This window comes from Archocentrus centrarchus, chromosome 21, assembly GCF_007364275.1.
Source record: "Archocentrus centrarchus isolate MPI-CPG fArcCen1 chromosome 21, fArcCen1, whole genome shotgun sequence".
NCBI lineage: Eukaryota > Metazoa > Chordata > Actinopteri > Cichliformes > Cichlidae > Archocentrus > Archocentrus centrarchus.
In genome coordinates this window covers 28,746,318-28,763,990 of record NC_044366.1, presented here as the reverse complement: position 1 = coordinate 28,763,990, position 17,673 = coordinate 28,746,318, and the positions used below count along the sequence as shown (strand labels likewise).

The 17,673-nt window shown below is 41.0% G+C and overlaps 2 protein-coding genes across 4 annotated transcripts; one reads left to right on the top strand and one right to left on the bottom strand.

Moving 5' to 3' along the window:
• Positions 1 to 2,478: 2,478 nt before the first annotated feature.
• LOC115800803 (uncharacterized) lies at positions 2,479 to 9,040 on the bottom strand. 3 transcript variants are annotated; one of them, XM_030758331.1, is made up of 5 exons: positions 8,711 to 9,040; positions 7,227 to 7,296; positions 6,863 to 7,052; positions 5,596 to 5,799; positions 2,479 to 3,340 (listed from the first exon to the last, which is right to left on the bottom strand). In XM_030758331.1, exons 2-5 carry the CDS (start codon positions 7,277 to 7,279, stop codon positions 2,606 to 2,608), a joined length of 1,182 nt encoding a protein of 393 aa, XP_030614191.1. In that variant the 5' UTR covers positions 7,280 to 7,296; positions 8,711 to 9,040; the 3' UTR covers positions 2,479 to 2,605. The 3 variants fall into 3 exon arrangements, with proteins under 3 accessions (XP_030614191.1, XP_030614193.1, XP_030614192.1); XM_030758333.1 differs by lacking the exon at positions 8,711 to 9,040 and adding an exon at positions 8,339 to 8,460; XM_030758332.1 differs by lacking the exon at positions 8,711 to 9,040 and adding an exon at positions 7,411 to 7,538.
• Positions 8,635 to 15,811, top strand: ska3 (spindle and kinetochore associated complex subunit 3). The gene is made up of 11 exons (XM_030758330.1): positions 8,635 to 8,831; positions 8,940 to 9,001; positions 9,670 to 9,841; positions 9,948 to 10,395; positions 10,547 to 10,608; positions 11,311 to 11,510; positions 11,612 to 11,818; positions 12,235 to 12,423; positions 12,619 to 12,698; positions 12,955 to 13,082; positions 15,228 to 15,811. The coding sequence occupies exons 1-11, from the start codon at positions 8,717 to 8,719 to the stop codon at positions 15,383 to 15,385; spliced, it is 1,821 nt and encodes a 606-aa protein (XP_030614190.1). The 5' UTR covers positions 8,635 to 8,716; the 3' UTR covers positions 15,386 to 15,811.
• Positions 15,812 to 17,673: the final 1,862 nt, after the last annotated feature.

Below are 17,673 nucleotides of genomic sequence, written 5' to 3'. Positions count from 1 at the left end.
GATATAGCATTTACATGGAACACAGAGACATGTGATTCTGTAAAATCCCCATGGTCATAAGAAATACTTGTATCCTTAATTACACTTCACTGTGTGTTGTATACACAGATGCCTGTTAGCTTAAATTAATTTGGCTATTGAAATGAGTCCAATTTAAGCTTTTTTCAGCCTTTCAGCACCTTTTTCTTTTTTATTCATCTATTTCGTTTTGAAAGACAAAACTTTATTTCTTGATCACTTCAAAAAATTAGACACTTTTGATGCCAGGCATTGTTTCTATTATGTCACTTAGCTGCTTTGGTAAGCAGCGGCAAGAAACTGGGTAAGGTGTATATATACATACAGTATCCAGACTTCTTTTGGAGAACTCCAGCTAGCATAATGGGATTTCTTTAAAATGGAATATGGTCTTATCAAGGTAATGGAAATAGTATTCTTCATAACTAAGATGCTCAGTCAGTGCATATCTTTGTGGCAAAAGGGAAAAATGGGCAAACACAAGCAGCAAAGTGATCACTGGTTTTACACTAATCCAGATGTTAGATGAACTTAAATAAAGGCATACAGTACAATTATTACTCACTGGTTCAGAAGTGGGCAATTAATTTTCCCAAGGGGCCATATGAGAAACTGGGACTGTTGTGGAGGACCCCACCAATAAGCTTATAAAGAGGTCCCTTGGGAAAATAAGTTGCCCAGCCCTAGTTTAGACTGGTTCGTTTTTGATCTGCAGTGAAGGATTGTTATACCTCCAAACAGTCATAATTTGGCTCATCTTAAAAATACACTCTCTTTCTTTGGACTCTACGTTCACTCCCACGCTAACAGCTCTGAGTTGTTACTGTGCACATATCTACTTGTGGGAATGTTGAGTTTTTCAGGTATTTGGCTGTAAACTAATAGACAAAGCAAAATTTTGGTCTTGCAAGGAAAATTTCTAATTTCGTGCTCCTCAGGCCACCATATAAATGCAAAATGTTAATGCAGTCCAACTCAGATTTCCTCCAGTCAATAAGGATGGCTTACATTGATGAGCTAAAAAATTATGATCACATACACTATATTGCCAAAAGTATTCGGAGACCCAAATCATTGAATTCAGGTGTTCCAATCACTTCCGTGGCCACAGGTGTATAAACCAAGCACCTAGGCATGCAGACTGCTTCTACAAACATTTGTGAAAGAATGGGTCGCTCTCAGGAGCTCAGTGAATTCCAGCGTGGTACCGTGATAGGATGATACCTGTTCAACAAATCCAGCTGTGAAATTTCCTCACTACTAAATATTCCACAGTCAGCTGTTGGTGGGATTATAACAAAGTGGAAGCAACTGGGGACGACAGCAACTCAGCCATGAAGTGGTAGTCCACGTGAAATCACAGAGTGGGGTCAGTGGATGCTGAGGTGCATAGTCCACAGAGGTCGCCAACTTTCTGCAGAGTCAATCGCTACAGACCTCCAAACTTCATGTGGCCTTCAGATCAGCTCAAGAACAGTGTGTAGAGAGCTTCATAGAATGGGCTTCCATGGACGAGCAGCTGCACCCAAGCCTTACATCACAAAAGTGTCAGAAGCAGTGGTGTAAAGCATGTCGCCACTGGACTCTAGAACAGTGGAGACGTGTTCTCCGGAGTGACAAGTCACACATTTCCGTCTGGTAATCCAACTGATGAGTCTGGGCTCGGCGATTGCCAGGAGAACGGCACTTGTCTGACTGCACTGTGCCAAGTGTAAAGAAGGATGGCCCCTTCCTGCTCCAACATGACTGCACACCAGTGCACAAAGCAGGTCCATAAAGACATGGATGAGCAAGTTTGGTGTGGAAAAACTTGACTGGCCTGCACAGAGTCCTGACCTCAACCTGATAGAACACCTTTGGGATGAGTTAGAGCCTGTGAGCCAGGCCTTCTCATCCAACATCAGTGTCTGACCTCACAAATGTGCTTCTGAAAGAATGGTCAAAAATTCCTGTAAACACTCCTGAACCTTGTGGAAAACCTTCCCAGAAAAGTTGAACCTGTCACATCATATTAAACTCTATGGATTAAGAATGGGATGTCACGCAAGTTCATATGTCTTGAAGGCAGACAAGGAAATACTTTTGGCAATATTGTGTATCTAATATGCTATGTTCTACCCTGTGGTATCTGGGACTTTGTGGCACATCCTCAAAGTCCTGTAAGTTGCAAGGTGGAGTTGCCATTGAGCCAACCAGATCCAATACTTCTGGCAACCCTTTATCACCAGTTCATGGATTGCCTGGTATTTCTGAGGTGCTCTCAGGTCTACACATGCATAATTTCTCCCACATTCAACAGACTGTGAGAGAACTCACTGTCTAATATATCTCAGAACATCACTGTAAGGAGAATCATTGTGAGAATGTGACTGATTGTAATGTTTTAGCTCAGCTTTAGATGGAACCCAAGTTTTAATAAACCAGAATTTAGCTGTAAAGGAAGGCAAACACTCGTGTATGTTGTTTTTCTCTAAAATAGTATTTATTTGGGCACAGTACTACACAGTACATCCTGCTGCCACTGTGAAAGCTGATAGTGTAGTGTAATACTGAAACATGTGCATGAGAACAGCAGATCATCTCTCTTTCATCCAAACACACACACAGTGCCTGAGGCCAGCCGGTGTTTGTACTCGTAGAGGTAGTAGGAGGCTGAAGGGAAGTTACATTTCATCTCCATCCTGCCCGGCACCACATGGACAGCCACGCCAGACCCCAACCCCTCCTGCAGCTTCTTCAGCATGCGGGAAGCCAGGTAGCGCCTAGCCCTGCCCGGGTCCTCTTCAATGGAAGTGTACACCTCAGGTGGTGGGTTGGGGATCTTCCATTCGAGGTCCACAATGAGTTGGTGGATGCGGCTTTTGTCCAGCGAAGTGGGTGTGTCACGGTAGCATGCCACCACATGGGGGATAGGAGCTTCAGATGCCACAGAGAGCAAATTGCTGGGCTGTTCTTCTGTAACTACACCTTCATTTTCGCCTTGGTCCCCTTCCTCATTCTCGTCTTCTCTGGGTGCCACAGCAGGGTGGAGCATCACAGCCCAGTGCAACCAATCGTAATTCTTCTCCAGGGTCTTCAGGATGCTCGCCGCCGCCTCATCTGGGGGTGATCGGTTTTGCACGGCCTCATGCAGCTGCTGCCGTATATCCTCTTCCGCCTGCTCCAGGAAGTAGCCTAAGCAGCGACCTCCTGTGTTTTTCATTTTCCTGTAGAGGGCACCCATACGGTCAGACCAGCTCTTGATCAGGAGAGCCTGGTCTCTGCCTGTCAGGGAAGCCTGCGTGAGGAGGCAGAGCAGACCAGTGCCCAGGACAAAATTTATCTGCGAGAAGAAAGAGGAGAAAAGGAAGAGTGTGGTTACCCATAAATCCTTTAGTGAGCATTTTTTGAATGTCAGCTTATATAGCAGGTATAGTCCATATTAAAATCACTGCTAGCACACCTTTAACTTGTCTTATCTTTATAAGTAGGCCTAAGCCAACAAATCTGTGTTTTTCTATTTAACAACACAGCCATAAAAATGTTTAGAAATCTCATCGCAGCAGAACAGAGGCTGTTTTGGTTCATTCTCCTAATCTGAAGAGAACAACTCGGCCACGTGAAACTGTCTGAGCTTCTTTCCTCAAAATAAAACGTGCTGATGCCAGAAACCTTGAAGCACTGTGTGGCTATCCAACGTGAGTCAGGCTCTTTTACTGACAGTACAGAACATTCAAATATAAAAATGATCATTATAATAAAAGCATCATTATTTTAGTTTTGGGTTATTCATTTTAGCACATGTAGACTTACGATTTTGTGTGATTTAGGACAAAATAACATCGCCTTTGTTCTTGTTACACCAGCAGAAAAATAATCATGGCAGATTAACTTATCACCTGAAACATGTTTATCCGTGATAAGTCCCTCAAGGTTAAAAGAAAAACATGGCTGTGGTTTCTTTGATTAACAAGGTCAGGCTCTTCAGTCTGGACGCATGATTTACAGCCGTGACTTTGATAGTTAGTTCAAAGTAAACCCTGCTGCTACACACTGCGTGTAAGATGAGCTATGGCTTCTTATTTTTAATTGTTCATTTTACTTTATTATTCACTTAAACCGCACCATGACAGCAAATTTTGCAAGTATCATTTCACATCAGTGAACGCACTGTGCTTTTATGTAAGTGTATTAGTGCAAATCAGTCCTTGAAAAGAGCCATGCGCAAAAAAAAAAATCACACGTTCAGCACCATTTCCAGGCAGAAATTGCTTCAGCATTAAGGCTAATCCACCGAGGCTGGCTCCCTCACACACTTAAGCCCTTTAATAAGTGGACTCTGGACTGATTTGAGTTTCTAGGATGGAAACTCTTCTCTTCACTGCAGTGAGGATTGATTAAAACAACTGTTCTGAATGGACAAACGCAGTGCAAAGTCCTGAAACTTCCTGAAACAAGGAGGTCAGTGGTGACTCCACACAGACCATCTCTACAATTATGGTTTAAAGATAATCATCTAACTGCTTTTATATAACAAACAAGCCTGTGACTGCGGGGAGATTCATTTCCTCTACGAGTGGACAGTCATTATGTCGCAGCCTGGCTCTGTGTGTCTTGCCAAGGGGAATGACAGATGGACCGAAGGACCCACAGTGACCATCGAATCACTTTTAAATGTAAGAAATAGAAAAGGGAACTCTGCTATGCACAAAGGGGATTTGATGCTGCTAAAACACTGTAACATTTCAGTTTCTTGACAAGCTTTTTAATTTTAGTTTGAAAGCCTGAGCTGTTCATCCATCATTTGTTCCCAGCACAGGCGAAATGGAATTTGCCAACTCAGCTCACAAGAAAGACAACACAAGGTCACAGCTCCGCAGATTAAGCATTCAGTTTATTTTCATAGCAAGAAGACAGATGCAGCATGCTTCATTCCCCACAGGACCTCAGTGCTTTTCCCCCCACATTTGTCTTTTTTTTTTTGGTATGAAAACTAATAGTTAATCCTGCACAGATGTGCTTCTTGCTGCATTTTCCTTTTCTGCATGTTTCCCATGACTTGTTCTAAGGGGAATTGGACATATTTGTGCTATTATTTATGTTACTGCATCTGAAACTGATTCTTTATTTTTGGATCTGATATGATGAAGTTCCAGGGGTTTTTTTTTACATTATTATTTCTGTCATTTTTCTTTCTCTTGGTTTGTATGTGAATGCACAAAACTGTGCTTTAGACCTTGGAAGGGAGGATATTTTTAAAAAGTGACTTAAAAAGTCCGTTTTTAATTTTTTTTTTTCAGACTGTCCTTCAGCGAGCTGTTTGAAGTATTCTGGGATTAAGGTTAGAAGCATGTTTATGTTTGGTCATGGGACCAGATAATGCATTATGTAAGTGAAGGTCCCCACAAAGATAAAATGTGCGTGTGCATTTGTGCATAAGATTGCTGTGTCACCTCAGGCATGCGTGCCTGTGTGTAATGAAAGTAAAATAAGAGAAAATGAAACTTTAATGACCCCCTACAGGGAAATGAGTTAATCACAAAGACCCCCCCACTCCATGCACCACCCCTCCACAACAAGCAGCACGCATTCACTAACCTTGACGCAGAACTCGCTGAGCTCCCAGCGTTTGGGCTTCCGGCTCAGGATGAGCTCCTCCAGCAGTGGGGGCTGGTCTGCCAGTGCCGACATTCCCGTCAGACGATTGTAGAGCGCCGTTAGCTGCCTCTCCAGCCGGTAGTCCTGCACATACTGCAGGAACACCTCCGTCTCCTTCTTGGTGAAGTCTGACTGGGCCCTCACCTGAAACAAGAAGAGATGGCGTGCTGACTCAGAGATAGGGTGCATTTAAAAAGCTGTGGTTCTTGACATTAATAAACTTTATACTTCAGTGTACTACAGGCCATAATTAAAAGCATGAAATTTTCCTTTAGTTTGAAATAATGTCAGTAAAAACCTGACATGGACAGATAAAGTTCTCAAAAACATACAAATAGACACACAAAATAACTTTGAGTTATGCATGTTTCTCTTTGTAGTCATTTCAGTTTTTTAAAAAGGGAGAAGAGCAAGAAGACTTCCAAACAGTTTGAAATGACCTCTTTCTTTTTTTTTGTCTGTAATTTTAGGTGTTTGCACTCACATTTGGTGGCTTTTAGCTGATGAAGAGCCACATTCATCCACTCACTCCAAATATAACCAGTCACCCAGAAACCATTTCCACAAATTCATTTACTGGCTGTGTTTTCTTCATCCACCCCACCCCCCACCCTCCCCACCACCAGCGCCAAATTCAAATACCTGAAAAACTAATGATATAACGCGGATGCTATATTTAGCTGCTGGAATAATTAAAGAGAAAAAAAAGGTGTAAGACTGTTAATACGAGTCAGTTGAAATGAGCAGCTGCTTTAATGATACATCTGGTCACATGTTTTTACATAACGCACTCAGAATGATGACTTCAGATGCAGTCACGGCTACAATAGCATTTCTTTTTTGCTCTATTTTAATTTTGTTTGATTTTAACATGGAATATTTAGTCTGTGTATGTTTTTTATATTAATGTATTTATTCATTTGCCTGTAAGGAAACGGTAAATAAAGATAAATTAAATAAATAAGTTCATGCCCCAGAAACTGAGGCGTGATCTTCCAGTTGTTCATTTTAGCTACATAACATAAAAATGTTAGATGCACAAACTGATTAACTGTACAACTAACATTAGATACCTGCTTGTATATTTTTAAAGTTTCTTTTCTAGATTTCTCATCACTTATTAAGCTTATATTACATAACCTTGCAAACATAATTATGTGTAGTGTGTATGTACTATGTGTGTGTGTAGATTTTAGAGCTTTCTCACCGCAGTGCCCAGCTGGTAGTACACCACAGTCAGGTCATCCTCCAGCTGGCGGACCTCCTGGTCCTTCAGCAGACCAGAGCTCGATGCTCCCAGCTCTTGATCGATGTGGTCCAGGTTCTTCTTGGCCATCTCAGTCTCCTCTGGTGTAGCACTGCCACCTAGATAGGAACAGATGCCCTGCACCAGGACCCTGTGCACAACAAGCAAGTAAAGACACTTCTGGCTAATTAAAAAAAAAAAAAGATAGATAGATAGATAGATAGATAGATAGATAGATAGATAGATAGATAGATAGATAGATAGATAGATAGATAGATAGACATGGATATAATCTGGGTGATCATGTTTAAGAGTTAAAACCCACCTCACAGTCTGCATGTAGCTCACTGGCTCCAAAACCTTTCCAAACATCGTCATGACTCCTGAGCTGCACTCTAAGGAGAAAAGGAACAGTTCCCGTTTAGAAATGATGGAAGTTGGTGTAAATCATTGCGGCAACACATTTACCAGACCAAAACTCAAACCTTCTGGTTCTTCTTACACCTCACCTCACTTGTTTGGCATGCAGGTTTGCACTGACCTTCACAGTGTGCTATTTATACATTCCCTTGAACAATCAGCACATCTGATAAGCACCTTCCACCTTCAATCCTCTTTTTGAACTTGAAAACTGATGCATACGAATAAATGTAAAGCTGGATTTACATTTTACATTTTCAAATGCATACATATGTACTGGAAGACAGCAAAATCCTCATGACTGGTCTTACTGTCAAGCAGTAAATTTTCCCATAGCAATTTCTGTATAAACTGAACATGTTAATTTTTTTTCTTGTGTTTATTATTCAGTGCAGATCCAGGATATGGAAGCAAACATGAGATCCTCTAACCATCAGTGTTTTCCTGGGTTCAGTTTCACTAGGTCTATACAGCTCCATCTCCTGGCTGCACGGACTCACTATTTGACCTCTTGTCTGGGTTATTTCTGAGGCATATGGAGCCAAACAATATTGACATCTCAATCTAAAATAGAGGCAAATGTCACAGGAAGCGACACCTATTGAATGTGTTAGTATGGACCTGGAGCATTAGCTCACACAGGAGCACCGATCGCTTTCAGTTTATCCTGGAATATACTACTGCAGACTATTCACAATAATATATATGACAGAGTATTAGGACCACATTGAGAAAAAATAAATAAATCATGCATTTTGAGAATAACGACAAAATTTCGAGAAAAAAGTCGAAATACTATTTTGAGAAAAAAGTTGTTTCAAGTCAAACAACTGCCACGGCACGTCTGCTATAACCTCCAGAATTTCTTGTATATTTAATGTATACAATATAATAATTATATGTAAGTATATAAGTATATTGTATAATTTAAACGTGTAAATCCACAAAGAGCAGTAAACCTCAGAGCAGCAGCAGCTAATCACAGCCTGTACACAAAGAAAATCTACTGGAGCTCACAATAAAAGTTATGGTGAGCTGGGATTCTTTTCCCCACATGGAGTAACTGCAACCGATCTAAGGACCCCCCACCTGCTGAATCCCACTCTGAAAAGTGGCTAAATTTAGCGGCAAAGTCGCTAAATTGGCAAAACTAGAACTATTCCAACTGTCAACATAGGGGGCGCAAATAAAAGCGTTTGAACTCCGAGCGAATAAAACCCAAGAAGAAGATACTTCCGCTTAATACCGGAAGAGGCGCCAAAATTTAATCTCTTTTTTTTTTCTGTTTTTTTTTTTTTTTTTTAACTGTTGCAGAAACGGCAAACAGTCGGCGTTTGGAGGTCTGACGTCGATTAAAAATAATTAATTTTGCTTGTCCCGAACGCTTACCTGAAAATGAACTCGACTACGCACTTTTTCAGCAAGCTGAAAAAACTTGCAGTGACTCTTGAGTCGGAAACTTCCAGCCTCCAGCTCGCCTTTGAAAATCGCAACAGCGACGGCGACACCGGTGAGAAACCCCCTGATAAGCGGGCCTGCAGGCCATTCTGTTTGTCAAAGCACGTATAATGAAGTCACCCAACCTTCAAATGTCAATATGAATTGTTTCCGATTTTAGAAAAGACAGCCAGACCGATGCGTGCGTATCATGAACTGAACTGCGACGTCGGGAATCTGAAGGTAAAAGTCACCACAGCAGACTGTTTTTAATGTCATCTAAAGGTGGTGGCATGTACACAAACAACACAGGGATAATGCAACATATTACCAGCAGCTAGAACACAGACAACGTTAGTGTTCAGTTTCTTGACGTTGTTTTTGTCAGTCGGTTTTTTTTACAAATGTGGACACGTTCCTGTAAGTTAAATTCGTAAAAGTATCCATATGCATATAAAAGTCCTCAAACTCTTACTTTAAATATTTTAAGTACATGTTGCTTAAAGTGCCAGTACTTGGTCTGGAGTGCTGTAGAGCTGTGGCTGATCAGATTAATTTTTGTCAGTCATTTTAACTTTTTGTACAGTGGTTCCCAACTTAGAGACAAAGGAGCAAGATAAATGAAGAGTGAGGTCATTAAAAGGGTAAAGTAAAATAATCAATACAATTCTGATGTGTGAAGGTGACTTGTTTCATGATGTAAGATCTTTTGTGAGGTAAATATATACAAAAACACACACTGGAGTAAGTGCAGTGTCTCTCTGAAATGGTGTCTAGTTATTATTCATCTGCATGTTGTTTCAGCATCTTTAGAGCACATATCCAATTTATGAAGACTATTATTGTAAATTTGGTGGGACGTTCATTTTTGAGTGCTGGGTGCTGATCACTTCTGGTCTATTCTTGGGTAGGGGCAGATCCAGGATCAGCTGGCTCAGCAGAAAGCACAGAATAATGAGGTGAGCAACTTCATTAAGGCCTGTAGAGTGATGGAGCAGAGGGTCTCTAAAGACATTGAGTCACTGAAGAGACACTGGAAGAACTATGGTTACCAAGCTCCCTCTGACAGCCAGAGGTCAACCAGTAAGTAATGACTGTATATCACCAGTAATTATGTCTGTAATGAGGTTTATTAAAATGACAGAAACATGTGCTCATTGCGTTTTTACTGTGACTTTTTCTTATAAAGAGCCTAAAGATCAGGAAGAGGAGGCTGAAGATGAAGTAGAAGATGAGGATGAAACTAACTCGGGAGGAGAAGAGGAAAACGAGGAGGAAGAGAGTGTCAAAAATCCTTCCTCAATGCCTCCAAAACCAGAGCTGCCCAACATCGACATGCTGCGAACCCCGCAGCTCTCTGACTTCGGCCTATCTGATCTGCAGCTGAAGAGAGCTCTGGCTGGGGGGGGGTGGTGCTCAGAAGTTCCCCCAATGTCCAAAATGAACCTCCCTCACCCCCCATTCAAAGCATCTGCACCATCACCCATGCCCATTACCCCCAAATGTGCCCTGCAAATGGATGACTATGAGCTCCAGACGCCCCAGATGCATGACTTTGGCATCACAGAGCACACTATGTGTCTGAACAATGACTTCACCATGAATCTGTTCAAGAAGAAGGCTGAGAAGCCGCAAAGGTAGAGCGTAATGAACACAGAGTAATTTAGAGTATGTGAACTATAATGACCTGTGCTGGCAACAAATAGGGTTTGTAGAGTTAGTTCTGAGGGTCTTTCAAGACTTAATAACTGCTTTTTGCTGCTTTATTAATGTCATCTTCTTCAACAGGCCATCACAAGATACAACTGAACCAGCAGTAAACACTATATTGGAGAGTTTACAGACAAAAGGTATGAAACTGTTATTCCCCAAAGCTCTTCTGCACCCACACAGAGGCTGTTTTCTACACTCATGGAAAAGCGTTTTCTCAGGAGTCATGAGAAAAACTAAGCACACCCCATGTTTCAGTAGCTTGTAGACCCATCTTCTAGCAGCAATAATTTGAAACAATTGTTCTATGTGTGACTTGACGTCTCTCACATCACCGTGGAGGATGCAGAATGTTTCAAAATGCTTATGTTTTTAATGTCTAAAGTTTAATTACTTGATACAAGATCCCCAGTATTTGAGGTTTTGAGGATTGGATTATGTCACTACTTAGAGCAGAAAAATGATAGAACAGTCTTCTTGCTTCAAAATCTGAACATTGTGTTCAGTAAAGTTCAGACATCCAAAAGAAGCAAAAACACTGACCAAAACGATCTTTGGAACTTCCTGATGGAAAATAAGTGAAGAAGATGAGCAGCTTCAAGTACATTTGTTTCATTACACAGCTTAGCCCTTTGTCAGTGCACCACTTTTCTATCTGTAATATTGCTTGCTCACTTTTAAAAATGTCATTTGAGAATATTATTTAGATCAGAAGCTTGTTAGTGAACCAATGTGTTTGAACCAACACATTTAGAAAAACACCGCCAGGCTGCTGCGAGAAAATGCCGAAGTGAAGCGGGTTTAAGTATCCGCCTGCGTGACATTGTTCTGATTGCCTTCAGGTGAAAAGTTGGAGTCACCAGAGCCGCCTGTGTTTTGTACCCCGGGGTTCAAGATCAAAAAAACAAACGGTCACTGCTCCCCAGCTGCACAAGACACTGCTGACCCAGAATCTCCCTGTTGTCCTGGCAACCTGCCTACCACCCCTGAAGTCCCAGCATTTAAAACCCCGTATGTGAACCGACTGGTCAGCACCCAAAAGGTATTAAAATAAAACAAAAGAGTGTGTGTAGAAAATTGTATTGATATTTCTGACATTTTGATTTCCCATCACCATTTGGGGGTTTGTTTGTTTGTTTTTAGAGCACACAGCAACCTGATCCATCCATTACGCAAACAGTTAATGACAGCCACACCTTCAATCTTCCAACACCACCTTGTAACAAGGCAGCTGGGTTCAAACGCACCTGGGAATATGATGTGCCCGATATATCCATCACAGGCTTGGAGGACAAGCAGATGCCAGAGATGCCAAACCTGGAGTCTGCTTTGGGAAATTCTTTGCAAACTGTAAGACGTGCAGGGAAGCGTTTACTTTTAGCCACAGATGACACTGACAGTTTTATGTTAAAATTAACTCTTTTTTTGGGGGGGGGTAACTTTGTATAGCTCTGAAACCGATGTCTTCTGTCCATCATAATATATCAAATGTATTTTTTTTATTTTGGGTTTCAGCACAAAAAGTAACTTAGACAAATGTAATAAGAACGACAAATTAGAGAAATCTAAAGTAAATATTTTACTAGCAATAACCTATTGTTTCACATCAAATCAAAAATGAGCTATTTGTCATTTTCCATTTGATTTTTCACTCCTGTGCCCAGATGAGAGATTTTTTTCAAAATTTAGAAAATGTAGTAAATGAACTTTTGTCTTGATGATTAAAGTTTTCCTGACTTTTTTTTTTTTTTTTTTAACCTGTTTAGAGTAATGCAAAAATGCTGAAGATTAGTGAGAAAGAAAAGTTAGCTAAGCAGCCCACTGTCAGCAGTCTGGAGCTGGATGGACCCACCCAGGAGTTCAGCTTGGGGACACCTCATATAAGGATGCACTACCAAGAGCCCACCACCCCAGAGATGCCAGACCTGAGCTCTGTCACTCAGGACATCTGTAAGGTTAGTCTCGCTTATTCCCATAAAAACATGCATCTGAACCCTGTAGGTTTGCTGACACTCCCTTTTTAGATAGATCCTTGCCCCCACTTTCTAAGGGACCTTTGGTTTTATAGAAGCATTTGTTGACATGTTATCCAGAATCTAAAACCAAACTTTATTAAATTTCCTCTCATCATCTTCTCTCCTATTTTGTAGCTCGTGTCCCAGGCTCAGTTGAAGAAGACAACCATGACAACTAAACACCCACACGTTAAGCCTGAAAAAGAGAGACACAGGTAAACAAAATTGCTTCTAGTAAGGGAAAGAAGGGATATAGATAAGGGTGGCAAGGTCTGACCACTAGTAATTAGTAGCTTTTATTGTGTGTCCATTCTTAAGTTGCAGGTCAGGCTATTGTGTTGGTTATTTCTGCCTCTTCTGATGAGTGGTGTTAATTTCTGGATTTCACTCTGATCTTACATGATGCATCCTGTAGTCTTTCTTTCAAGATTTTCATTGTAACATGTCACCGTCCATCTGTTCCTCTCCCAGAGCTGCGAGCCTGTCGGAGGTATCGGAGAGCGAGTTCCAGAGTTTACCGAGCTACCTGAGGCAGATGAGCCTGTACGGCCTCAACCAAGCAGTCCACAACATCAACAGTTTCATAGCAGAGTATCGAGGTCAGTGCTACAATACGCTTGGTGTCACAGATGAATACAGTTATTGATTAAATAGGTTTCTATCTAAAAGTGTCCTACATTACTATTCCTCAATCTACTGGGTAAAAATGGAGGCTCTGCTCTTTATTTACCCGTTGCCATGGTGAATCCTGGTCTAGGAGCTCCATTGATGATGGCTTTCTTTTCTGACTCACGCTAACTCCAGGTGGACTCGGCGTTAATTGAACTAACTCAGATCAGCTGTTCTGAAACGGGAACCTCGTTGATCAACTCAGCTTTTATTTTAAACTCCGTTTGTCGAACCTGCTTCCTGGAATAGGGCCCCGATCACACGTAATGTTGTTTAGTTGTGCTGCAAACTTGGGAAAAAAATGATCCTGCTGGTTTGGCATTTTCAGTTTTCACATGAATGCAGCAGAGTTCACTTTTGCCCAGCCGGATTTGGATTTGATTACTACGGTTGAACTGGACTTCCACAGGTTTCCTCATTAAATCTGAGGAGCTCTTGGTGTCTAAAAAGGCAGGGCTCACTGTTATGTTGGAAAAGGCTATGTAAATAACGCTGTCATTCTTCATTAGTTTTGGACTGATGATTAACAGCAGAGGTTGCTATTTGCATTGGGTCTGTGTTAGGGATATTTTCCTTGGGAATCAGTGGAGATCATGTGTTTTATTTACATGCACGAGGGGTTCAAATAATGGATTAAAGCAGGGGTGCCCACACTTTTTCAGCTCACGAGCTACTAGCAAAGCTAGCGTGGTTAAATGCGCGTGTGTAGGGTGGTAAAGAAACAGATGGATGATAGTTTATCATCCATCTTCTACTCTTAATGCCGTGCGATCTACATTTTTCCCCCAACTCCACTTGGGGTTCCGTGCGATCTACCTGCACTCGTCCTGTGATCGACCAGTAGATCGCGATCGGCGTATTGGGCACTCCTGTACTAAAGTAACAAAATCTGGATTCACACAAGCTACTTTCATAAAAGCTGACTTTGTCACAAGGAGTCGCCACAGCGCGTAGCTCTACCTGTTGGATTTGGCAGAGTTTCACGCTCGATGCCCTTCCTGATGCAACCCCAAAGGGGATTAACAAGAAATTTGGATTCATAAATCTTTCAAAGTGGTCACATTGTTCCTGATAGCAGCAAGAACCAACTGCACTGTGCTAAACTTTTAAACACATAATACCATCAGGGAAGCACCTGATCAGTCACAAACTCATTTAACAGCATAGCAATAACTAATATAACTACTATAAGTAATATCTTTTTTTGAGTGTAACAGTTACCTTGGAAAATTGTGCCAGTTCAGCAAAATCACACTTAATATCTATTAAACCAACCTGTTATGCTTTTCCTTTTTGTCGTATGCATACAGTACAATAGTAGAGTTCACTTGAAACATGGCCAGAGTTTCAAATCATGATGTCAGTGGATGTGCATGTAATCCCTGTAAGCAGAAAGCTCAGGCTTCAAACTGCTCTAAATGCTCAATTTATGACCAACAATATGTTTTTTATCAGGTAATACCTTTTAATATGCTCATCTAAGGCACATAGCTCTGTTTGTGAGGAGCATGGGAGAGGAGATAAAACTGCTCGTTTCAGTGGATGAATGCACAGAGGCCCACGATAAGATGATTATTTAATGATTATTTAAAGCTGTGAAACATGCAAAATTAACGTAATGTAGTCCAAGAATGAACATGTCAACCTTTAAATTAGCATATCGGGTCCCAGCTGAATAGATCTACATAATTTTATTATTTTCAGATTACATGCAGTCACATAATGGCTAAACCCACTGCTGTGCCTACTGATAATGGTTTTATACTCAGTGATGATATTTGGAATGTAAATAATGTTTGTTTTTATTTCTGATTTTGCTGCTAACAGCAGGCTGTTCAGCTTTATCGTTAGCAGTACAGTCAGTTTGTTTCTTTGCCTGTTTTTATCTTTTTAACATGTGTCGTCACGATCGTCATTCAAAAACCCAGCCAAGACAGCACCCACGCTAAATGGATTTCCTTCAGTTTAAGCCCATGAAACATTTCAGCAACCTGATTTTTACAAATGCAGCATTACAGCACAGTCATGAACAAGCGATCTCGTTTCTCTAATCTGTTCTGTGGTGCCCTCTGCAGGAGAAACAACAGAGTTTCAGATGGAGAAGCTGAGGAGGATCATCGGTGTCGGAACCAAGGCCCCTATATACATCCTCTGTCTTACAGAGCTCAAGAGGCTGAAGCATGTGAGAGGAGACAGGAACACCTCTGTGTACAAACTGATCACACACATCTAAAGGTGGTCCAACCTCTGGCGCGAATCTAATCTGGACACACAAAAGCTACAGAGATATTAATCTCTGACAGCTGCTTAAGCTCCTATAAATTCAAACAAAAAAAACAAGCATTATAAGACGAATCCCAACAAATGAACTCTCAGAGAAAACATCCTTTATATGGTTTGTATCTTGACTGTAAATAGTTCTTCGTGGACCTGTAAGTAATTTGCATTTCTGTAGTTGTATAGAGAGATGGACATATGTAATGTTTCTGTGAAATAACATGAAAATTGGCTCATTAAACAAGTAATAGTGTAGTACAGTACATAAAGACATTTGTCTTTGATGTTGGATAAAATATGACAAAAATGATCATTTTTTTATCTTTAAGGAGTTAAGAAATAAAAGTATTTGTAGCTTAGAAACAATTATTTTACATAAACTTCAGAGTTTTTAATACAACAACCAGGCGTCCAGTGGGGGGGGGGTCAGTTTGCACCACTGTACTGTTGTTGATTGATCGACAGTTCATCATGATTTTGAAATGTTTGCACCACAGATGATCAGTGAGTCAGCTAAAATAGACAGATGTCCCTCTTCAGTCACTGTGATGTAAAGAGGAATAAAAGGACTGATGAAGCAGCATGAAGTAAAGTTGTGAAATAGAAACCGGAGTGAGTCCATCAGGCTTCCACTGAAAAAAACTAAGTGTCCAGTTGCTCTCTTCAGTCCAAAGACATGAATTGTGACTTTTTTTTTTTTTTTTTTGCGTTTTTGGCCACAGCAGCTTTTGGGGGAAAGATACAGGGGAAGACACGCGGGCAAATTGGCGACGGGTCGGGATGCGAACCCACGCAGCCCGCACCGCAACGCGGCATGTGTATGTGGTCGCCGGCTTTACTACTAAGCCACCCATGTACCGAAATGTGACATTTTTAAAAAGGAGGGACGATGCTGCTCTACCTGCTGAAGACTTTTTTTCAAGCACTTAAGTAACCAAATCACTGCAAATAACCTGGTTCCAGCAGAAATCAGATACACAGTAACTTAGTTGCACAGACACCCAGTGATGTGCTCTTAAACCTTTGGATTCAGTTCTCTGCAAAATTAGATCAGACTGACACCTTTTGATGTTAGTTGACCAACTGGAACGTTACAAATTCCTTGGAAACTTTAGTAATGAGCTTCATGCTGGACTTTGGTTTGAGGAGTCTCGATTATATGAAAGCTGGCTGTAACCTGATTACTTAAGTGCATGTAAACCCAGTGACGGACACCTGAATGGACCTTCAGCATAAAGGATCCCTGACTGATGAGGATGCAGTCATGGAACAAAAGCAGAAACTAGGCTAAACTAAAGACGTTAAACTAACCCAAAATGACACAAAGTTAAAGCAAACACAGAAAAATGAATTCAGATTACTGCAAACATTTCAAAAGTATAAAGAGACACAATACAGCCAGGCAGACAGCACCAAAGGCACTAAACAAGGAGGCAAACCAGCCAAATGGAGGAGCATAAAAAACTACAAAACATGAACACACAAAAAATGACCTTCCACATAAAACAAAGACATGAAATCACCACAGAGGTGCAAAATAACCACATGGGTGTGCTAAATGGCTCCAAAGACGAGCTAAATGACGCAAAAATAAAAACCATACAGAAACTCCAACAAACTGATGATTCGTGCGACTTAGATGAATTCAAATTTGTAATATTTTCAGTGATAAAAATGTATACCAATTTAAAAGAATATGTAATCAAACATGGTTTCGTAGCGAGGACCGTTCAGCTGCCTTAGTGTGTCAGGTGTCTTAGGTGCAATCCTGCAGTGGCAGAGCAGCAGTCCAATCAGGAGTTGAGCTCAGCCTTTTAGTTGCAGTGAAAGTAATTCTTAATTCTTCAACATACCAAGACATTTTGGACAATTTCATGCTCCCAACTTTGTGGGAACAGTTTGGCCCTTCCTGTTCCAACATGACTGCACACCAGTGCACAAAGCAGGTCCATAAAGACATGGACGAGTGAGTTTGGTGTGGAAGAACTTGATTGGTCTGCACAGCAAAAATTGTGGTGAAAAAAAAAAAATATATATATATACACACACACACACACACAGGTGTTACGTTCCCCCTAAAAACTCTAGGAGGTTCGGGGGAAGTAACAAAAAGTGACCGGGTTGACAAAAGGAGACATAAGCAAAATTGGTAAAATAACAGATTTTTATTAAGAGTATAACAAAAAGAGACGGACACACCACTCTTACCTTCAAACAAAGGAAAAGAAATCACAGGAGTTATTC

Excerpts from the sequence above, each read along its gene's own strand:
- LOC115800803 (XM_030758331.1), bottom strand. The coding sequence starts at position 7,279 with ATGACGATGTTTGGAAAGGTTTTGGAGCCAGTGAGCTACATGCAGACT. Across the intron at positions 7,053-7,226 it reads AGCTACATGCAGACTGTGAG|GGTCCTGGTGCAGGGCATCT; the intron begins GTGGGTTTTAAC and ends TGTTGTGCACAG. Across the intron at positions 5,800-6,862 it reads ACTACCAGCTGGGCACTGCG|GTGAGGGCCCAGTCAGACTT; the intron begins GTGAGAAAGCTC and ends TTCTTGTTTCAG.
- ska3 (XM_030758330.1), top strand. The coding sequence starts at position 8,717 with ATGAACTCGACTACGCACTTTTTCAGCAAGCTGAAAAAACTTGCAGTG. Across the intron at positions 11,511-11,611 it reads GACTGGTCAGCACCCAAAAG|AGCACACAGCAACCTGATCC; the intron begins GTATTAAAATAA and ends GTTTGTTTTTAG. Across the intron at positions 12,699-12,954 it reads CCTGAAAAAGAGAGACACAG|AGCTGCGAGCCTGTCGGAGG; the intron begins GTAAACAAAATT and ends TTCCTCTCCCAG.